Consider the following 18,102-nt stretch of genomic DNA (forward strand, 5'->3'; position numbering starts at 1 on the left):
ACAGTTTCTTCGTCCGTCTTGTTTCTCATGTCAATTTAAGAAGCAGCTGTCAACTCGCTTAAGAGGTTGTCATAAATGTGGAAAATAGGAAAGGATTCTGGCAGCGACATGTGGCACATAATTTTGTTATCTGTTATACCCTATAAACAGATATTCCTTTGCGTCTGTAAAACCTTTAAAATAAAACGCCAACTTTACCAGAAAGATCCCTATGTTCATTTGCATTCTTGTAATCAACAACCATCTATCAAAGAAATCGCAATAGGAAACGAAAGACCTAGAATATCGTATCAGCATAGAAATATATAAACTATGTGCAGGTGCGGCTGGAATGTTCCTAAAAATCACAACTTCACAAACGCAAAATGAATACCCCTTTGTCGTAAAATTAAGTTCTGTACCGTAAATTTCCAAATGTAAGTCTTGATATGTAGTAAACTTAATTGTATTGGTAATACACTTTATTTCAAATTCAGTTGGATAGGTGCAATGAACATATCTTAAGCACTCTGAAGTATTCAATGAAAGGGCACCATCTATTTATCGGAATATTAAATTTAACGATAAAACTTATTTTCATTCTTCTTGAGAAGCCCTGTATGAAGTATGCTTCCTACGAATAAAGGATCAAGTTTGATAGAAAAGGAGCATGGTTTTATTGCAATAAGAATGTCGACTAGTTGATTCTTACACGTCCACCAATCGTTACAAATACGTTGAAAATGTTTTAACTGAATTAAAAGAAAAAACAATTCTGGAAATCAGATTTTTTTTTTATAAAGTATTAATAATAATCAATCCCTTCCCGAAAGTAGACATTTGAATCTACGTTGGACATTCGAGTTTATGAAACATAGTTGGACTAATTCTTTCAACCCGTTTTTAAGTTCACAATGAGTAATACAAATGTTAAGGGTAGAAAAGTCAAATTCTTTTATTTTACTGCACAAGGAGAGGAACGTAAATTGTCCCTCCTCTGATAGTTCTTTGGATTTTTTTCACATTCATATCTGATCCACACGGCGTCTATGTAAGTGACTCTGAAGGCTGGTTTTGATTGCTGATAGGCATATATATTTTTATAATTTTGAAATAGATTTCCTGGAGCATACACGGCAAATTAACGTTATCTGTAAGGACATTTATGTATTTCTGTTTAAATGTTTTTTGTACTATTACAGCACGTGTAATTTATGTTATTCATAAATCTTGATACTTTACTAAATTTATGTTTTAGATATTTATGGGAGTAATGATAGGCTCAATGTCACTGGGTCAGGCCTTCCCGACATTAGAGGTTATAGGTAATGCTAGAGGGGCAGCACAGAAAGTGTTTGAAATCATTGACCAGAAATCAGAAATTGACTTCTCATCAAAAAAAGGACTCATACTTGAAAAAGTCGAAGGAAACATTGGATTCAAGAACCTACATTTTAGATACCCAGCTAGACCAGATGTTCAGGTATCATTGACGTGATGTTTAAAGTAGTCCAACTAGTTTAACTTGATCTACAGTCGTCGAGGCACTACAAAAACGTTAAACGAAAAATCATTTGACATATATCAACTTTGCCTAATGAATAATCAAGTTTCTTCTTGAAAAGTGGTAAAATTATGAACTGAAATTAAATACTTTGAAAACAGATGTATTAAATGACGATCAGTACAGAAACACTGAATTATATGCAGATGATATCAACAAGAGCTGTGAAAGAAGTCACAACATTCTAAATTTTATGCGTTTTAATGTTAAACCTAAAGATGTATTTACACTATTTTATCATTATCTCAATTTACTCACTTAGGGTGATTACTGCATAGTTGCATGGTTTTTATTTAGGATGAGATAATAATATGTCCTCAAATAAAAATATTTTACTTTAAGGTCATGTGAGGATATCTTCGGAAAGGAATGACAGATTATATGCGACTAAAGGCCGTTAATGCGTTCATTTGTATTCACTAGTCTAGCATGTGCCTTTCAAATTGAAACTTTTATCAGTTTAATTGTTTGTTTCAGGTTTTGAAAGGATTGTCACTAGAAGTAAGAAAAGGCCAAACTGTTGCATTGGTAGGATCCAGTGGATGTGGAAAGAGCACAGGAATCCAATTGTTACAGAGATTTTATAACCCAGAACAAGGGGAGGTAAGGAATCCAGTTACTGCAGAGTTTTTACAACCCAGAACATGGATCGGTAAAAGAAGAAGAAAAAAAGTTTATTATTTTATGCGTCCGACTCGCTTTTTTTATTTACCTTCACCGGTAATGCTCAAATCCAAACTTTAGAAAGCTAAGGAGGTATAAGACTAAAACACACGAAGCATGGAGACTTATATGACCGAAAGGGACATCAAATAGCCAAATTTATCTAAGGTCATTGGAGAGGAACAAAAATCATAACAATAACGTGTAATTGTTGATTACTAATATTTGATGATTGTTTTTTATATTGATGTATCTTCTTTTTTTCGAAATGTACAATAAAAGCCATTTTAGTTAGTTGTTAGTGTGTGCCTAGGTGGGTCTGAAATGTGAAAAAAGTAAAACAACACGTTGTGAATTTTTTACGTCCGAAGGGCTTTTCTGGATTTACCTTCATCAGGAACGCTTAAAGAATGTATAATATCATAGTCCTCTATGTAAACTTTTGGAAGTTTTCCCTTCAAAAAAACTAAAAATGTAGTGTAATAATGTAATACTTTTACAAATTGTGACTTGGATAAAGAGTTGTCTCATTGGCACTCATACCACATCTTCTTATATCTAATATACTTCAACCAGATTTACTTAGATGGTGAAAATATCAAGGAATTGAATGTCAACTGGCTAAGGAAGCAGATAGGCGTAGTCAGTCAGGAACCAGTTCTGTTCGCCACAACAATTGCTGAAAATATAAGATATGGTAGAATAGATGTGACACAAGCAGATATAGAACAGGCTGTTAAGATGGCAAATGCTTACGATTTCATAAAACAGCTACCAGAAGTAAGTTGATGTTGAATTTAATGCATACCTTGATAACGGCTATACAGAATCGAAAATACCTACAACATATCACTTATAAAAGTACTTTATATAAAACAAACTACTTAGTGTATGAACTGAACTTAGCTCACTCAAAATATATCATAGTTGGCTTATTTTGTTTTCAACCAGGATTGCAGCAGTGGCAGTTTTGATTATTTTATAACTTAGGAAATCCAAAGGGCTATAATCATTGGAACACATAAACAACAAAATAAGCTTAGGATCCAAAGGACTATATAAATTGGACCACATATACACCACCAATACCAACTTAGGAAATCTAAAGGGCTGTATTGATCGGACCAAATAAACAACCATTCCATTTAGAATTAAGAATTTGATACAGTGGCTTGCAATCAAAGGGAATACGCCATCATTACGTTGCTTGATAATGACGTACTTCGTGTCGAGCATATGCTTTTGTGTCAATGTGTGTGTGATATTGCTCTTTGTTTCATGGTTAATACGAATTAATTATATCTGTGAACAGGGTTTTGAAACACTAGTGGGAGATCGTGGTGCCCAGTTAAGTGGTGGTCAGAAACAGAGGATAGCCATAGCAAGGGCGTTAGTACGAAATCCTAAAATCCTTCTCCTGGATGAAGCTACATCAGCTCTAGACAATGAGAGTGAAGGGATTGTACAGAAAGCATTAGAAAAGGTATTTGTTGTAAAATTTCAAGTCATTCATTATCATAAGGCCATTTTTTGTCTTTGAATTCAAAATTACAAATACCATTATTTTGTATTTGAGATATTCTAAAGTGGTTAGGTCTGTGAGATATATGTAATAATACTTTAATTATGTGTTATAAGCATTTGAGAAAACTGCAAAATAATTGATTACGTTTTCGTCTTTAAATTTTCTCTCAAAGCTCTTCAACTTCGTACTTTATTTGACCTGTTTAACCTTTTTTATCCCAGCGTCACTGATGAGTCTTTTGTCGACGAAACGCACATCTGGCGTACACAATTTTTGTCTTTGTATAAATGATGAGTTTTTTTATACTACTTCCGCTTTAGTGTTAAAAAATAATGTCATAAATTATCAAAAAACTATTAATAACAAAAACATCAGGAGAACTAAAAGAGATAGCTGACAAATGATCGAAATTCAAGATAATTGGGAGGTCCAGCAAAACTGCAAGGTTATGTAATGGATTCATTGCCCTAAATGATGATTTCTATTCATTTTTAGATTTTTTGGATATTATGTGTAAACCAGTAATAAATAGATCAAATCCCTGAACAGAATAATGTATCAAGAAGCAAATTAAGATCTGTAAATCGTTTCATTGGTCTTACAATTTTCATAACTACTTAGATGGTTATTTGATTTCGGAGAGTAAAGAATTATTTTTTATCCTAATTTTTTCCGTAAATATAATTTTTTTCATATTTTGTCAGATGAGCCATTTAGACCACCTTTGGAACCTTTATTGAGCAAAACGAAATTTATCCCATAACATGTCATTTACAAAAATGATAATATGAGTTCAGCCTCTTTTTTTGATAAAATGTTGATACTTGAATTCCTCAGAAAATATGTTAATTGGTTATTTGTGGCCAAATATATGTTTAATGACAAACAACCTACCGAATTCAAAAGTTCATATATGATTTATGTAGGCCCAGGAAGGCAGGACAACCATAGTGATTGCCCATCGGCTGTCCACTATAAGAAATGCTGATGTGATTTATGCAATAGACCAAGGAGTTATAAAAGAGAGTGGAACACATGATGAATTAATGGGGAAGAAAGAATTGTACCACCAGCTTGTTATGTTACAAGTAAGCAACTGCAATGTGTTTTTTGTACCATACTTATGATTTTTAAAAACTGTTGAATACTAAGAATGGTCATTTTAATTCAAGTTAACAAACAATTTTTAAAAAAATTGGACACCATTATGAACAGTTAGTGTGTTTGAGCTTTTGATTTTGCCATTTGTTAAGGGACTTTCCGTGTTAAATTTTCCGTGGAGTTCGGTATTTTTATCATTTTACTTTTACTTTAAAGGTTTAAAGGTAACATTATCAAAAATGCTGAAATATGATGACTAAGAATCTTTTCGGTTTTCAAAATAAGTTTTACGATTATAAGTTTTTATCTTACTTTACAGTCCAAACTCGTCATAGCAAAACACTCAACAGGTTTATATGTGAAGTGCTCATTTTTGGGAATCCTTGCATAAATTGATTTTTAACATAGATAGCGTAAAATTTTCTTACTTTAATTTTAGACCAAGCATCATGACAAATCAGAAGCAGGTATGTTTAATTTATTAACAGAAATATTGAAACACTCTTAATGTAGGCGACAGTAGTTTACTGATGTTCATATCTCGTAAATCTAACGATTGTTTAGGTAGAGACAATTCAAATTAAGATAACAATCCATAACCGAGGGAATCGTATAAACTCCCAAAAAAAGGAGCGATACCATGTGCGTCGACAGGGTAAACGTTTCTGCTATTCATGCATCACCTGCCATGCAAATTCACATCCAGTTAAAATGTCGCAATCGAGAATAAGACACAATCGATAAGATTACAGATCAGATAACTATACTCGTATCTAAAGATCTTATATAGCGAAAAAATGAGTTGAAACACCATCACGTCGTATTGGTCAACCAGTTTGTGAAAATAGTCGTAAAACTTCTGCGGTATCGATTTCAGCCGTTCTTCCTCATAACTCTGTTAGAGCAGTTTATGTGTAAAGAGCACACTCCTGTTAATGAAGTCCGTATCGTTTGAACATGCAAAAGTGTAATGTGTTAACTGAGATATGTAAACGGAGCAGAGGGTATGTTACTGCTGTGAAATGTGTAGTTGATATTTGGAAAGTTGAAATCCACACGTTTTTCATAGATTCTAGTTTGAAGTCGTCTGTCTGTGTCAATATCGTGGAAAATAACAAGATATTAATCATACCTTCTTCTTACGGTAGTATTCTTAATATCAAATTTATTTCAATAATTTACTTCGATATATGAGATGTGAGCAATTATTGAAATTTGGTTTATTGAGCAACAGAACATCATCAATATATCTGAAAGTGAAATAAAAAACCTTTGCAAAATGCTTGTTCTTTTTGTCTTTGATTCTGTATGAATTCTGCTACATGAGTAAAAAAACAATTCGGCCAGTAGTGGTGCACAATAAGCTACCATTAAAATATTATACCGACTGTCAGCTAAATTAATGAATCCACCAAACTCAACAAATATGTTGTCGATAAGTCCAGCATTTTCATGATATCATCTTCCGCCGGGTATTCGGATCCTGAATCCGCGGAAGGATCCGAATCCCGAGTAGCAATTAATGAAAACTTTGTATCAGTGGGTAGGTAAAATATGGATCCGATTCCCACAGAGTATAATTTCTTCCGCGTTTTAGTTTTTAGAATTAGGATGGTTCTTTACAAAGTGAGATCATTGATGACCTTAAACGAGGAATTTGTATCTACTTTTCCCATTTTTGTAGACAAAGCTCTGTTTAATGTTACGATGTAATGGATTTGTCAACTTGGAATAGGAAATAGTAGTGGAAAGCGTAGACATCAACTTTTTTTATATTACTTAACAATTACGTGATTGGTTGATTGATTGATTAACTCAATCAATACTCCACATAGAAAATAAGGAATAACAAAATGAAATCAATGTTTCACAATGTTGGTCATCGTCCTTAATTTGTAGATCGTCTTCTTGGTGCCTCAACTCTCTAGAGCATTGTTGTTCTGTAATAGATCTCACCTGTCCTTTAATCTCAATATTATATACTTATGGGATTGTCCTTGTATTTAGCGTTGGGACATACTACTAGGTGGTTTTAGAGGCTAATCCTGTAAAAGCACATAATTTCACTTTGTTTGAGGTCCTCCGATCCAGATTGGTTTCATTCCATTGTTTTTCAACTCCGACTTTGTGATTAATTGAAGATGGATATGCACTGCAGCAACGCCACTGCATTTTCGAATTTATCATATATATTCTAAGATAACGTGTATATATAAATTCATACGGTTATCATTTACAGTTGTTGAGGAGCTGGAACATACATTATTTACTGACGAAAATAATCTGTTGGAGAAAGGCTCATTGATTCGTCCACGGACATTCAGCACATCCTCATTGAAAAATCACAAGCTTCAATCTCAAGTGTCTGTTGTTAGCTCAGCAAGCGAAAGTGAACAGAAAAAGGTTGGGTTTTTCAAATTTTTTATTATACTCAACAAATTCATCTAACTGAGTGTCGAAATTGTTCAAGTTTAAATTGTTGTTTTTCTGTATATTTTTCACACTTGTATACCGTTATCTAAAATAAGATATATATTCTCCATAATATTTCCACAATTTCAATTTGTTAATGCTAGGAATAAAAGTTTGAATCATTCGGATTTTTTTACAACAATTCTTGATTAAGAAGTATCAATTGATCCATAGTATACTTGCTCAAAACAAGTTCGTTTTAGATAAGTTTGAATGATTTTTCATTATAGAAAAAAGATACCGAAGGTATCCCAAATGTTCCAATGACTAAAATTTTAAAGATGAATGGACCAGAATGGCATCTTATTGTGATTGGTATCATTATATCAATTCTTGCTGGAGGTTCTCAGCCATTATTTTCCATCATCCTGTCAGAATTTTTGAAGGTAAGTAGAAATTCATATTTATTGAGTTCAATTTTCTTGATTATTAGTTATTTGATTTTTGTGATGAAAAAATTAATCAAGTCGTCATGGAAACTTTTTTCCAAATTTTAATCATATATTTTATCAGCAATCAAAGTACAATACTCTATTTTGCGGTGTGAATCAATGTTGATACTATAAATCCTGTGATATGTTAGAAAATATACAATACAAATCTCCTCCTTCAATAGTATATAGGAAAAACATCTGAATTATCTTATCTTTACCCTAGTATTCTTCATTCTAAACTTAAAGACAGATTGACAGAATAAGTCAAACTTCCCTCATAACAAAGATTGGTCAACGCAGAAACAAATCTGGCTTAGGAAGATATAAATCATAAATAAAAAAAAAACACTTTGATTCGAACAAAAAAAATAAAAACGTGTATAATATTTGTTTTATGTTCAAACTGAGATTACTAGTCTCAGGTTCAAATGGTATAATGATGTGTTGTTTGTTTATTTGGTACACTTCAAAATATTGCATAGTCCTTGGAAATTGTTATTAGAACATCAATCAATTACTTAAATTCAATATGATTGCTAACATTACTTGTGATGTTTTGAGTATTCGTATGGATATGTATAAGCTATAACAGATACCTTTATAGAAAAGGCAAAACAATGGTCTGCAGTTTGAGCCATTCCCTTCATTAAAAAAAATAGTTTAAATATCTATGACGTCACAGATTTCCAGAATACTTTACTGTCGGAAACATTTGGCATTCAAAAGTGCACTCAAAGATTATATATGTCTGTAAGAGAAAATATACAAATGCAAAAACAGCCTGTGCAATCCAACCTATATCTATTTCATTTGAGCCACGTTTTTAATGCAAAAACCGGCAGATTTTTTATTTAATATGATACATATTTGTTGTCTTAATATAGAGAAGATGGTGTTTATTTTTATAACCTGGTACACTATATGTGGTTTATGTGTTGAGAATGTTGCTGCATATACTTGCTTTGATGCTAAATACCTTTTTTGGTGTTTTAGGTGTTCACATACGACGATGACGAAGCAAAGTCTACATCTGAACTGTTAGTTATTTATATTATGACCATAGCTGTTGTTTCAGCTATTTTTAAAATGATCACTGTAAGTCATGATAATCTTAGTTAACATGCTAGTTTTAGTCATTCGTCGTCTCCTTTAAATTGGAATAAAACTTTTCTTCTAAAACAGCTTGGTAAATAATTGACCTATTGCTTATAATATCTGAGAAATAGACCAAACTACAAAAACCAAACATTGTCAAATGAACCATGAAAATATACAGTATATAACCACTTTATATAAACAGTAATTTCGCACTGTTGTTACTGAAATAAAATAAATGAAATAAACCTGTTAAAAATCAAAATTAAAATCATGAAAAATACTGAAAATGTCATAAAACTGCAAAACGTAAGTCAATGATACCTGTATCATTCCCATGACGAATAATATGATATACCGTAATCATCAACAACATTGCCTTTCCACTGTTAAGAAATGAAATTAACACTGTTTGTGCGCCCGAAGCGCTTTCCTGGATTTATCTGAAACAGCAATGATTTAACCCAAAAATTATGACAACCAAGGAGTTTAAATACCGAAATACGTAAAGAGCTATAAGACCAGTAGGGACATAAAAAAAACCAGAATTCATCTAAGATGAACTCTGCCTTACCTAAGCTGTATTTGGCAAAACTGTCAGAAATTTTTTATCCTCAATACTCTTCAACTTCGTACTTTATTTGGCATTTTTAACTTTTTTTTATATTCTAGCGTCACTGATGAGTCTTTTGTAGACGAAACGCGCGTCTGACGCAAATACAAAATTTCAATCCTGGTATCTATGATGAGTTTTTTCGTAGTTAAAATATTAGTTTCGTAATATTTTTTTTTGTGTATCAACGGGAAACTTAAGAAAATAATGCTAGAAATGATGTCCGTACCGAAGGAATGAACTAAAAGTCTATCAGGAGTGGAATCGACTATGTGCTAGTAAATGAAAACCTTGTATAAATTTCGTGGGTTTGAAGAGCTTTCATGGATTCAACTTCATCAGGAACACCCGAACTACCAAATTAAAAAAAAAACAATAGTAAATAATAATTCAAATGAAAATATCTGATAGAATTATGATTGATGTCCAGTCAAATATACTTTTTTATAGTTTCATTGTTTTAACAAGTTTTGGATTTTCAAATATTTGGCCTCGAGCATCACTGAGGAGACATTTATTGTCGAAATGCGCATCTGATGCAGAAAAAAAATTGGTATCGTTAATGTTATGTTATGTTTATTTTATCAAACCAGACTATTACCCAAACTAGAAATAGGACAAAAATTCAATAAAAATTCTTTTTAATATCCCTGGAATGTCTGATAACAACCAAATGTTGGGTACTTGGCATGCTTGGTTTCTGTTTTGATAATATTGTATACCTATACATATATTGTAGTTTGTGACGTTCGGTACAGCAGGTGGAAACTTAACTGCAAGAATGAGGAAGTTAGCTTTTAAGTCAATTGTTTGGCAGGCAAGTAAACATTTAAATACTATCAAAACCAATTGTCTATTAATGAAATAGATAGCTATAAAAGATAGAAGAAATAATGAAGGATTATGGAAATTATGGAAAAAATCATAATAAGAAAGACAAGTATAAAATAACAACAATTTAAAACAATATTTTGCAATACGAACATATTTAAGTTAACTAATTTAAAAAGTAAAAAGCCGTCGAATATTTGTTTGTGATTATTTTTATTAGAATATGAGAAATAAAACTTTAGATCGTATGAGCCTTTTTAATATATCAAATATGCATGTGTATTGTTTAGCTGTATGTGTCTTTTGTTATTTCTGATGTTGTGTTGCTGTCCTATTAACGTTTACCCCACATCTTGTCTATTTTTGGGGGGTTTTTTTTGTCTCTCTTTTCGTTTGTTTATGTGTTTGCCTGTCCGTGGATTGTGTTTATGATTGCGGTAAGCTATTTGCTGGAACTTAATTATATGAAGATATTCATGAAGTATACATTAACACCGGTCAGACATGTTAAGGCCCAATTAAAAGATCTTACAATCTTAAATCAAAATGAATTATGATTATGTGAGCTCTTGCACCGTTTATTTAATATTTTCATTGGTTTCTTTTGAATTTTGAGTTTAGTTTTGATAATGATATTTTCAAAGACGAGTTTTCAAATGTTGAAATTCAACGAATTAAAACAATACACGAGCATATCTGTAATCTACAAGGTACAAGGTATTGATGTATTTCATTCCTCATTTGTTTCATCTTACCAAACTATACGTACTTACATGTATTTGGTCGTTACCACTGATGGCATACAGTCTTTTAAAAGAAATATAAACTTTATTGTAAATTTTATTACTGTTAAGTGTAAGCGTCTGTAATGTACCAAGAGCCAACACGGGTATGGACTAATGTCATTACACGGTCCTTGTGTATATTCCTGACAATTCAACATGTTAAGGGATCTGCTTCTTATTATAAATAGTGCTATGAACCAGATAATATTATCTAAATAGAATCAAAAAACCAATCACTTCGATATTCTCAGTAAACTATTTGTTTATACGATAACGATAGGCATATCTCAGTTGAAATAGATATAAAAGTATAAGTAGCTTTTTAGCTTCTGGACACACTTTATGATATTAAAAGAAAAAAATGTATTGATGTCAAAAGGTTCGGACATTACAATTCCTTACAGTTGAATATGAAATACGGCTTATTTTTTCAAGCATAAAAGTAAATTCTTTGATTACACTTTTGAAATGTAAGATATTAGAAAAGTTTTCCTGTAAAGGGCTGTATTTGATAATAAAAAAATCATTGTTTCACTGAAATGCAATTATGGATATAACAAATTATATAATCCTGGTATCTTCAGTGAGTTTTTACAGTGGGACGATACCACTGATGATGGAAGTTTCGTCCCCGAGGTTGTTACCAGTCTGGCCTGAAATACTAAGGTTTTTCTACTCCCAGTAATAGCTGGAACAACTTTTCGAATTTGTTGGTTTTTATTGCTCTACAACATCTATAATTTGCGATAAAATACTAATATTAAATCTGAAGCCGTAAGTTAATGCACTGAAGCCATAAGATAAGAAAAAGACAGACCAAATGTAACAGGTATTCAAACAAAGAAGGAGTGGCTAATATGACAAAAGGACATCACCCCCGGATTTTGGTGGGTTTGTGTTGTTCAGTCTTTACTTTTCTAGGTGTTTTGTACACTGCTGTTTGTCTTTTCGTCTCTCCTTTAAATCAAAGCCCTTGGTAATACTCCCACCATAGCTTGGAGTTATAGCAGATTAAACTGAATATTAGTTACATCCTGCGTTACCTGCGAGCTATTGTCTGGTAATGAAGTAGATAACTGATTCATACTCGACCAAATCGTAGAAAGGATGTGTAACATTAGAAAAATTTACATTTTGTAAAACACTTACCTGACTTATGTGTGGTGACGACCTAGATATGTTTGTAGGGACGATATACTTATGGTGTTCTTTCAGTGGAATAAATAAGTGTCGTTAACACATGCTGTTACAAAGCGAACCTATTGTGAAAGGAGGAGACATTTTTAGAATCAATAATTCTTCGTGCAATTGCAAAAATGTAATTTTTTTCAGTAATTGTGTAGAATTCTATTAATTCTGTTTAGTAATGAATAGGATTATATGATCTGGATACTTCACTTAAGAAATGTCAGGTGTAATGTCACTATGAATATGTTGAAATTGAAATATTTTGTCTTAAATGGCCATTTTTTCACTTACTTCATTGTGAAATTAGCTCGGACCCAATGCATTATCAGAAAGATGTGCTATCGAAACATCTTGTAGCAAAACATCTTTTTGTGTAAGGCCTTGACTTATATCTTCATATAATTGACAAGATTTCAAAATGAGAAAGTATTTGTTGGGATTCGAGCAATTTGGCTCAATTTTGTAAGCACTTTTTGGCTTGCAATGCTTTTCAACTTCGTGTCTGATTTGGCCTTCCAACTTTTCTATTCTAGCATCACTGATGAGTCTTGTGTAGACAAAAAGCTAGTTTAAAGTTTTAAAAAACAGGACCCTACAAGATATTATTTGATATATTTTATCCCTCTTCATTTTTTAATTCAAGGGACAAAAAATTGCCTCATTTTATATTTTCTTTAACACTACATTGTAGATTTAAGGGGTTTATTTTGCATATCCAAAATTCTTTATTACTGAAAGAAACTTATCAACGAATAAGAACTTACCATGAACAACGAGATAGATGCTACATAGAACGGGATTCATTTACAGTTTCGGATCACCTGAGATCATCCCTGGTTGTTGAGTCTGCGAGACATAGCGGTCCTAGATTCCGTCGTCGGCGTCGTCAACATTTAGGTTTAGTCTGTGGTTAAAGTTTTTTAGACATCCAAAAACTTTGTCAAACCTTCATAGAATTTTATGAAACTTTGGCAGAAGTTTTTTAATGATTCAGAGATAATGCCTGAAGCAAACTTTTGAAATATATTTTTTTCATTTTCAATACTTTTTCTGATAGATGGACTTAGTTTTTTACAGTTAACATTTAAAGACAGTCTGGGATTATATTTATTTGACATGATACATGTGTAAACCTTCGTTGATTGTAATGAAACTTGGACAGAAGCTAATCTTCAAGATCAAGAAAAAGCATCCAAAGAAAAAGTTCGATTATTTTTAAAATTCTGTATTTTACTGATAAATGGACTCACTTTTTAAGTCAACATTACACTTTTACACTGACAGCAGCAAACACAGGGGAGACACAGGGTTCCGCAGAACCCCTTACGATTTTGTTTTTGTTGGGTTCATATTGTTCAGTCAATATGTAGTGTTTTGTAGACAGTAGAGTATATTTTTGTCGTTTTTGACATAGTTATGTAGATCTCTATTCGCCCCTTCGGTATCTCTGCCTGTTTTAGCATTACCTAAATACTACCTCAATTATGTTTTGTGAATTAATTGTGGTAACAATCTATGCAATATTGTTATGTATGTTACAAATGTTTAATAAAAAAATATCACTCGTCCTGAGCTTGAATAAACATAACATATTATTACAGACATAATCGCATGGTTGCATCTATTATTAGACGAACTATTGCTCATTTGGTCAACATAAAGAAGCTTTTTGAAGGAGGGGAAAGGAAATCAGAAATGATTGAGTTATAGAACTGTAATCGCAACATACACTATGACTCAAAGCAATATTTGGTTTTCAGTGGTGAATGCTATCTATAAATGTTGAATATCTATGTTACAATTTTTAATTTAGGATGTAAAATTCTTTGATGACCCTAGAAATACTGTTGGTTCATTAACAACTAGACTTTCATCTGATGCTGCACTTGTTCAAGGGGTGAGTTTATTAAATTAATTTGATTAATTTATAGAAAGTTTTAGTCCATATACCCGTTCCTTTAAACTCTTTAATATTAAAGGAACACTATAATTTTTGTGCATCTGTTGTGCTTTTTCTGTATATGCCTTCATAATGAGCGCTCAAACTCCCAAAAACTGTAGGCCAACAATGTATAAATACTTAAATACATGAGATGTCAAAAAAGAATAACCAAAATCATCTAGGTGAACTTTGCCTGAGGAAGTTAAGACCTTACTTTCGGAATAAATTCCTAATTTATCAACTGAGAATTTAAGAAATGTATGTTATCAATCATGTCAGAACAGAATCACTGAATACTGAGGTGATGATACTCTCGGGGGCTTACAGTCCAACAGCTGCAATATCGACCATTTGCTAATTTTCTCTATTCTCTATATTTTAGCATCCCATTCTACTCAATTCTTTATTTTTTTTGTCTATGTTGATTTACTCCATATCTTGTTTTGCCCTTTATTCTCTATTTATACCATTTATTCTCTATATTCTCTAAATACCAACTACACTCTTCAAACTACCTGAATACCGGAGGATTTATATTTCCAAAAGTGACATTAAACGAGTAGCCAAAATCATCTAAAGTCAACTTTGCCTGTGATGGTTGGAACCTTAGCTTCTTGATAATTTCCAGATTTAAGTTATCGTTTGATAGTATAAATGTGCAGTAAGTTCTTAAATTGCCATGAAACTTATAGGTATTGCAATATTCTTCAAACCCACATCTGGTGCAGTAAAATTGGTATCGTTAGTGATATTCAAAGAAATAAATTGTCAAATTATGTATTAGCATTGTACCAATTTTTGAGGTGCGTATTATATGTTGAATTCGACATATTTCATTCATAGAGTTGTATTTCACTTCAGGCTACTGGATCCAAGATTGGCGTAACTCTTGAAGCATTGGCTACCATCCTAGTGGCTTTAAGCATTTCATTTTACTATAGTTGGAAGTTATCACTGGTAACGCTTGGATTTTTGCCGTTAATGATAATTACTGGAATAGTTCAAAGTAAAATCCTGACAGGATTTGCAAGGGGAGACAAAGACTCTTTAGACCATGCTGGAAAGGTAATGTTTTTCTAATCAAATGATCGGGATTATGCAAACAAAAAATTAGAAGATTTTATGTTCACCAAGCACTCAAAACATAACGATTAACAATTTGTGTAACAGGAACTAGCCAGCTCGATACGCTATTACATAGACTGTTTGGTTTTAAGAGAGAAGATAGAAGAAGGGGAGAATAAAAAAATACTAAACCATATCCAAAAATAACCCAACGAAAATGGCAAACAACAATAACAAAACGCTACACTGAAAAAAATAAAGAATCGGTACCACAAAATTCCATAACATTGAGGTGACTCAAGCAGTAGGATAAGTAATTTCTGCATTTACCTTGTGAAACCCACCATGTGAAAATACTTTGACGAGTGTATAGTTATTAGGCATCACACATTAGCGGAAAAGTCAATGTCTCTTATCTAATCCAAATACATCACAACATTCATAACCCTCGACCATGTAAATTCCCTATCCTGAAATGCATGTCAATGTTAAAAGTCTGAAATGAAATTTTTTTCTAGAACAACATTGAAACATGACCGAAAAACTAAAACAAAAGCACCATGGACTCGTGTAGGCAAAGATAGTGGTAAGTCCAGGGGCTTCGGGATGGTAAGCAATTCCGGTTTCACTAGTGGTGCATATTGAGTTTCCCATTGCAAGTAAAAATACGGTGATGCGTCTTATTCGGTATTGACACAGTCGGGGAAAAGATGACGGATTTTGATGGGTCAGCCAAATCAGTATGAAGTACATAAAACTTACGAAGGGATTACTTTTCCTCCTTGGTGGAATAGCTGTCTATAAGGGATATCATGATAGAAGGTGCATACCTTAGGATATCGTGTCATCTTGGAGATATAAACTCCATATGAAGGCGCTAATGGAATGTTGCTTCACAGAAATGGAAACTGAAATCATCTCTTTTGTCGTTAAGTTTAGTTCTCACACGATATTCGTTTTCAATTATTAGATTTTATTCAAGATATGAAGCAGACTTATACCGCATCTTCTTACTTTTATGTTAGCTGCATTTGTTGTATATTGTATTTTAAGTTGGTACGAAACAGTCTACATAGTCATTAAACTCTGAATAATTCAGTGAAAGAACATCATCTATATAGAAGAACGTGCAGTTAAAGTTCAATGACAGCTTCTTCTTTTTTTTTTCTTTTCTTTAGAAGGTACTGTATGAGGTCTGCCTCAAACAATAAAAAATAATTCGGCAAGCAGAAGTACAGAGTTAATTCCCATAGGAATGTCGATTGTCTGCTGAAAATCCGTTTTCCAAACGTATCAAATATGTTTTCAATTAAAAAAGAAAACAGCATCTTGATTTATGGGAACTTTGTTTGAATCAGGGTGTTTGATTTTTCCAAAGTATTTTTTTCCTCCTGAAACAAGAAATTAATACCTGCGTTGGTCAATCTGTTTTGTGATACAAAGCTTCGATCTGTCTTTTAGTTTAAAATGAGGAAAATTGGTGTAAAAAAAGAGATGTGAAATGTTTTAAAACATTGCACGAGGAGAGAGACTTAGATTGTTTTAGAACCATACAGATCAGTTGATTTTTAAAGTACCACCCCAAGAGTAAGTTGTTTAACAGTACCTATAGCCCCTTTTAGATTGCTGATAAAAGAGATTAAGATATAGAAAGAGGTTCGTTGAGCATTTACAGACCCAGCAATATAACGTTGTTTGTAGGGACACTTATGATATTAGGTATAGATTTACATATATATTTCTTTATAGATATTATCAGAAGCTATCGATAACATAAGAACAGTGGCATCACTTACAAGAGAAGAAACATTCATAAGACTGTATAATGAACATATAGACCATGTTTACATGTAAGATTGTCTGTTTATTTAATGTAAAAAATCATATCGGAACCATAAAACAGCATTCGAAGGTCATGTTGGTTAGAGTCATCGAATGACCTGATTGCTTGTTTTAAAAGAGTGGCAGATGATGACAAAGTCAAAGGGATTTTCAAATTCCTTAAGTCGAAGACAAACTCCGTGATAACACTTGCAAAAAAAAACGTCTAAGAGACAAACAACCGTTTACAAAACACAACATATAAAACTGAAGACTGAGCAACTCGAACCCAACCAAAAACTTGGATGATCAAAGGTGTTCCGAAAGGGTAAGCAGATCTTGCATCACATGTGGCACCCGTCATGTTGCTCATTTAAGGACAACTTCGATGATTTCACATGCGTGGAAAAGAGGGCTTAGTAGTGGTTTGGAACAATTGGAACATATATGTCTTCATCTCTGGATAGATGCGTCCAACATAGTCACCAAACTTTAAATTACTTAGTGAGAGAACATATTTTTTTAATAACGGAGCGTGAAGTTGAAGGACAATACTCGTTTCTTTTCATTCTTCCTCATCATGTATGAAGTCTGCCTCATATAAATAAAGGAACATTGATTCTTCACCGACCGTGCAAGGGCTGTATAGCCAGTCAAGGTCGTTAAAAACTTCCATTTGTTGTTCACCGAGTTGAGATTCCTACTTTTTAAAACCACAGGGCCAATCCAGCTATCGGTGGCCGTTTCGCTACCGATGATATAACATGCCCAGTAGTTAGCACTCATGAACCAACATGATTTATTTTTTAAGCAAACTTTTTCAGTAAATTAACTGTTCATAGAAGAAGTGTTTGAAAACTTGACATTAAAGATTACCTTTTGTTACAGGGTTTATTTGGGCATACTATGCTGTGTGATGTGTTTTCACATTCTTCGCTTATCACTTTCTCTTCAACTTATGACTTGTTAATGTCCATTTAATATCTTCCGTCTCTATTTTAAGTACATGATATGACCTTACAAA

The 18,102-nt window shown here is 32.6% G+C and overlaps 1 protein-coding gene across 1 annotated transcript in view; it reads left to right on the forward strand.

Moving 5' to 3' along the window:
• LOC127728509 (ATP-dependent translocase ABCB1-like) overlaps window positions 1–18,102 on the forward strand; it is a 46,100-nt gene that overhangs the window by 14,664 nt on the left and 13,334 nt on the right. The window contains exons 8-20 of the mRNA XM_052235895.1: window positions 1,238–1,462; window positions 2,021–2,146; window positions 2,783–2,986; window positions 3,519–3,689; window positions 4,658–4,819; window positions 5,272–5,299; window positions 7,072–7,235; window positions 7,535–7,690; window positions 8,732–8,833; window positions 10,186–10,263; window positions 14,064–14,147; window positions 15,054–15,257; window positions 17,007–17,107. Of these exons, the coding sequence (XP_052091855.1) occupies window positions 1,238–1,462; window positions 2,021–2,146; window positions 2,783–2,986; window positions 3,519–3,689; window positions 4,658–4,819; window positions 5,272–5,299; window positions 7,072–7,235; window positions 7,535–7,690; window positions 8,732–8,833; window positions 10,186–10,263; window positions 14,064–14,147; window positions 15,054–15,257; window positions 17,007–17,107 (1,805 nt within the window). The remainder of the gene's footprint in view (window positions 1–1,237; window positions 1,463–2,020; window positions 2,147–2,782; window positions 2,987–3,518; window positions 3,690–4,657; window positions 4,820–5,271; window positions 5,300–7,071; window positions 7,236–7,534; window positions 7,691–8,731; window positions 8,834–10,185; window positions 10,264–14,063; window positions 14,148–15,053; window positions 15,258–17,006; window positions 17,108–18,102) is intronic.

This window comes from Mytilus californianus, unplaced genomic scaffold, assembly GCF_021869535.1.
Source record: "Mytilus californianus isolate M0D057914Y unplaced genomic scaffold, xbMytCali1.0.p SCAF_2, whole genome shotgun sequence".
Lineage (NCBI taxonomy): Eukaryota > Metazoa > Mollusca > Bivalvia > Mytilida > Mytilidae > Mytilus > Mytilus californianus.